General features: G+C 47.5%; 1 protein-coding gene across 1 annotated transcript in view; it reads right to left on the reverse strand.

The window, feature by feature from the left end:
* Positions 1 to 3,941: 3,941 nt before the first annotated feature.
* Positions 3,942 to 5,000, reverse strand: part of LOC123743070 (magnesium transporter protein 1) — a 17,923-nt gene continuing 16,864 nt past the window's right edge. The window contains exons 9-10 of the mRNA XM_045717796.1: positions 4,148 to 4,238; positions 3,942 to 4,074 (exon numbers count right to left, since the gene is read on the reverse strand). Of these exons, the coding sequence (XP_045573752.1) occupies positions 4,059 to 4,074; positions 4,148 to 4,238 (107 nt within the window). The 3' untranslated portion in view covers positions 3,942 to 4,058. The remainder of the gene's footprint in view (positions 4,075 to 4,147; positions 4,239 to 5,000) is intronic.

Below are 5,000 nucleotides of genomic sequence, written 5' to 3' on the forward strand. Positions count from 1 at the left end.
CACAAGGACAACCTTTAACAACTTACACAGAACATTTTACAAAAATACATTTACTTGAAGAACAGTGCAGATGGGTTGTGCTGTTTGGGTTGTAATTCTGGTCCAATGCTAATTCATCAGGACTGTAGTGAGGAAACACTGGAAACGGTTTAGTCAGTAAGGCACTTTAATGGCAACAAGTGAGACAGAGATATACAGCAGGTCAGTCACTGAGATATCACATAACCCTCAATACCCCAACACTCAGTTCCAGACCCTCTCCCTTCTCTAACCCCAACACTCAGTTCCAGACCCTCTCCTCTCTCTAACCCCAACACTCAGTTCCAGACCCTCTCCTCTCTCTAACCCCAACACTCAGTTCCAGACCCTCTCCCTTCTCTAACCCCAACACTCAGTTCCAGACCCTCTCCCTTCTCTAACCCCAACACTCAGTTCCAGACCCTCTCCTCTCTCTAACCCCAACACTCAGTTCCAGACCCTCTCCTCTCTCTAACCCCAACACTCAGTTCCAGACCCTCTCCCTTCTCTAACCCCAACACTCAGTTCCAGACCCTCTCCCTTCTCTAACCCCAACACTCAGTTCCAGACCCTCTCCTCTCTCTAACCCCAACACTCAGTTCCAGACCCTCTCCTCTCTCTAACCCCAACACTCAGTTCCAGACCCTCTCCCTTCTCTAACCCCAACACTCAGTTCCAGACCCTCTCCCTTCTCTAACCCCAACACTCAGTTCCAGACCCTCTCCTCTCTCTAACCCCAACACTCAGTTCCAGACCCTCTCCTCTCTCTAACCCCAACACTCAGTTCCAGACCCTCTCCTCTCTCTAACCCCAACACTCAGTTCCAGACCCTCTCCTCTCTCTAACCCCAACACTCAGTTCCAGACCCTCTCCCTTCTCTAACCCCAACACTCAGTTCCAGACCCTCTCCTCTCTCTAACCCCAACACTCAGGTCCCTCTCCCTTCTCTAACCCCAACACTCAGTTCCAGACCCTCTCCTCTCTCTAACCCCAACACTCAGTTCCAGACCCTCTCCTCTCTCTAACCCCAACACTCAGTTCCAGACCCTCTCCTCTCTCTAACCCCAACACTCAGGTCCCTCTCCCTTCTCTAACCCCAACACTCAGTTCCAGACCCTCTCCTCTCTCTAACCCCAACACTCAGTTCCAGACCCTCTCCCTTCTCTAACCCCAACACTCAGTTCCAGACCCTCTCCTCTCTCTAACCCCAACACTCAGTTCCAGACCCTCTCCTCTCTCTAACCCCAACACTCAGTTCCAGACCCTCTCCCTTCTCTAACCCCAACACTCAGTTCCAGACCCTCTCCTCTCTCTAACCCCAACACTCAGTTCCAGACCCTCTCCCTTCTCTAACCCCAACACTCAGTTCCAGACCCTCTCCTCTCTCTAACCCCAACACTCAGTTCCAGACCCTCTCCTCTCTCTAACCCCAACACTCAGTTCCAGACCCTCTCCTCTCTCAATACCCCAACACTCAGTTCCAGACCCTCTCCTCTCTCTAACCCCAACACTCAGTTCCAGACCCTCTCCTCTCTCTAACCCAGTCTGTACTGATCATCAATAGACCAGTTCAACACTATTGAACCATAGACCAATACAGGGCTTTAGATGCATAGACCAGTACAAACACTGTACACCAATATCTCCATTTCCTCTATGTAGACAGAACATATCCTTCATTTCCTCTACGTAGATATCTACATTTAAATGTTTTCATTTATTTATTTATAAAAAGACATTCTGAACTTTTGTAAATGTCACTGTAAACAATGTCTTCCTGGTAGTTTCCAGTAACAGAGGAGATAAAGCCAGATGAACAGTTGTGTTGTGGTGTGTTGTTGTTGTGGTGTGTTGTTGTGTTGTGGTGTGTTGTTGTCGTGGTGTGTTGTTGTCGTGGTGTGTTGTTGTCGTGGTGTGTTGTTGTCGTGGTGTGTTGTTGTCGTGGTGTGTTGTTGTCGTGGTGTGGTGTTGTCGTGGTGTGGTGTTGTTGTGGTGTGGTGTTGTGGTGGTGTGTTGTTGTCGTGGTGTGGTGTGTTGTTGTCGTGGTGTGTTGTTGTCGTGGTGTGTTGTTGTCGTGGTGTGTTGTTGTTGTGGTGTGGTGGTGTGTTGTTGTTGTGGTGTGTTGTGGTGGTGTGTTGTGGTGGTGTGTTGTTGTGGTGGTGGTGTGTTGTGGTGGTGTGTTGTTGTCGTGGTGGTGTGTTGTTGTCGTGGTGGTGTGTTGTTGTCGTGGTGTGTTGTTGTCGTGGTGTGTTGTTGTCGTGGTGTGTTGTTGTCGTGGTGTGTTGTTGTCGTGGTGTGTTGTTGTCGTGGTGTGTTGTTGTCGTGGTGTGTTGTTGTCGTGGTGTGTTGTCGTGGTGTGTTGTTGTTGTCGTGTGTTGTGGTGTGGTGTGTTGTGGTGTTGTTGTGTTGTTGTTGTGGTGTATTGTTGTTGTTGTGTTGGTGTGTTGTTGTGGTGTGTTGTGTGTTGTTGTGTGTTGTTGTTGTGGTGTGTTGTTGTGTTGTGTGTTGTTGTGTGGTGTGTTGTGTGTTGTTGTGGTGTGTGTTGTTGTGGTGTGTTGTTGTGGTGTGTTGTGTGGTGTTGTGGTGGTGTGTTGTTGTTGTGGTGTGTTGTTGTGGTGTGTTGTTGTGGTGGTGTGTTGTTGTGGTGGTGTGTTGTTGTGGTGGTGTGTTGTTGTGGTGGTGTGTTGTTGTTGTGGTGGTGTGTTGTTGTTGTGGTGGTGTGTTGTTGTTGTGGTGGTGTGTTGTTGTTGTTGTGGTGTGTTGTTGTTGTTGTGGTGTGTTGTTGTTGTTGTGGTGTGTTGTTGTTGTTGTGGTGTGTTGTTGTTGTTGTGGTGTGTTGTTGTTGTTGTGGTGTGTTGTTGTTGTTGTGGTGTGTTGTTGTTGTTGTTGTGGTGTGTTGTTGTTGTTGTTGTGGTGTGTTGTTGTTGTGGTGTGTTGTGGTGGTATGTTGTGGTGTGTTGTTGTTGTGGTGTGTTGTGGTGTGTTGTGGTGTGTTGTTGTTGTTGTGGTGTGTTGTTGTTGTTGTGGTGTGTTGTTGTTGTTGTGGTGTGTTGTTGTTGTGGTGTGTTGTTGTTGTTGTGGTGTGTTGTTGTTGTTGTGGTGTGTTGTTGTTGTTGTGGTGTGTTGTTGTTGTTGTGGTGTGTTGTTGTTGTGGTGTGTTGTTGTTGTTGTGGTGTGTTGTTGTTGTTGTGGTGTGTTGTTGTTGTTGTGGTGTGTTGTTGTTGTTGTGGTGTGTTGTTGTTGTGGTGTGTTGTTGTTGTGGTGTGGTGTTGTCGTGGTGTGGTGTTGTTGTGTTGTCGTGGTGTGGTGTGTTGTGGTGTTGTTGTGGTGTATTGTTGTTGTTGTGTTGGTGTGTTGTTGTGGTGTGTTGTTGTTGTGGTGTGGTGTGGTGTGTTGTGTGTTGTTGTGGTGTGTTGTTGTGTTGTGTGTTGTTGTTGTGGTGTGTTGTGTGTTGTTGTGGTGTGTTGTTGTGGTGTGTTGTTGTGTGGTGTGTTGTTGTGTGGTGTGTTGTTGTGTGGTGTGGTGTGTTGTGGTGTGTTGTGTGTTGTTGTTGTGGTATGTTGTTGTGGTGTGGTGTTGTGGTGTGGTGTTGTGGTGTGGTGTTGTGGTGTGGTGTGTTGTTGTTGTGGTGTCGTGTGTTGTTGTGTTGTTGTCATCGTGTGTTGTTGTGGTTTGTTGTGGTGTGTTGTTGTGGTGTGTTGTTGTGGTGTGTTGTTGTGGTGTGTTGTTGTGGTGTGTTGTTGTGGTATGTTGTTGTGGTGTTGTGTTGTTGTGGTGTTGTGTTGTTGTGTTGTTGTGTTGTTGTGGTGTTGTGTTGTTGTCGTCGTGTGTTGTGTTGTTGTCGTCGTGTGTTGTTGTTGTGGTGTGTTGTTGTGTTGTTGTCGTCGTGTGTTGTTGTTGTGGTGTTGTTGTCGTGTGGTGTGTTGTTGTGGTGTGTTGTGGTGTTGTGTTGTTGTGGTGTTGTGTTGTTGTGGTGTTGTGTTGTTGTCGTGTGAGATGTCCGAGGCACTTTGGAACTTCCAGGCTTCTTCCTCCCAGCTCTAACTCAACAGGAAACTGGAAAACACAACCAGTTATAGTCAGACAACAGGGAGTGAAAAAGAAGTGTGTGTGTGTGTGTGTTTATTACCTGTAAGGGTATCCATGGTATTTAGCTCTAAAGATGGACAGCAGCCAACTGAAGAAGAGCATCACCAGACCGATCCCTGCTACACACATGACTAGACAGACAGAGAGAGAGAGACAGAGAGACAGAGAGAGAAGAGCAGAGAGAGAGAGAGAGAGAGCAGAGAGAGAGAGAGAGACAGAGAGAGAGAGACAGAGAGAGAGACAGAGAGAGAGACAGAGAGAGAGACAGAGAGAGAGACAGAGAGAGAGACAGAGAGAGAGAGAGACAGAGAGAGAGAGAACAGAGAGAGAGAGAGAGAGAGAGAGAGAGAGAGGACAGAGAGAGAGAGAGAGAACAGAGAGAGAGAGAGAGAGAGGACAGAGAGACAGAGAGAGACAGAGAGAGACAGAGAGAGAGAGAGAGACAGACAAAGACAGACAGACAGAGAGAGACAGACAGACAGAGACAGACAGAGAGAGAGAGAGAGACGTTAAATTCTACAACCACCTAAAAGGAAGCGATTCCCAAACCTTCCATAACAAAGCCATCACCTACAGAGAGATGAACCTGGAGAAGAGTCCCCTAAGCAAGCTGGTCCTGGGGCTCTGTTCACAAACACAAACAGACCCCACAGAGCCCCAGGACAGCAACACAATTAGACCCAACCAAATCATGAGAAAACAAAATGATAATTACTTGACACATTGGAAAGAATCAACAATAAAACAGAGCAAACTAGAATGATATTTGGCCCTAAACAGAGAGACACAGTGGCAGAATACCTGACCACTGTGACTGACCCAAACTTAAGGAAAGCTTTGACTATGTACAGACTCAGTGAGCGTAGCCTTGCTATTGAGAAAGGTCGCCGTAG

The sequence above is a fragment of the Salmo salar genome, chromosome ssa05, assembly GCF_905237065.1.
Source record: "Salmo salar chromosome ssa05, Ssal_v3.1, whole genome shotgun sequence".
NCBI lineage: Eukaryota > Metazoa > Chordata > Actinopteri > Salmoniformes > Salmonidae > Salmo > Salmo salar.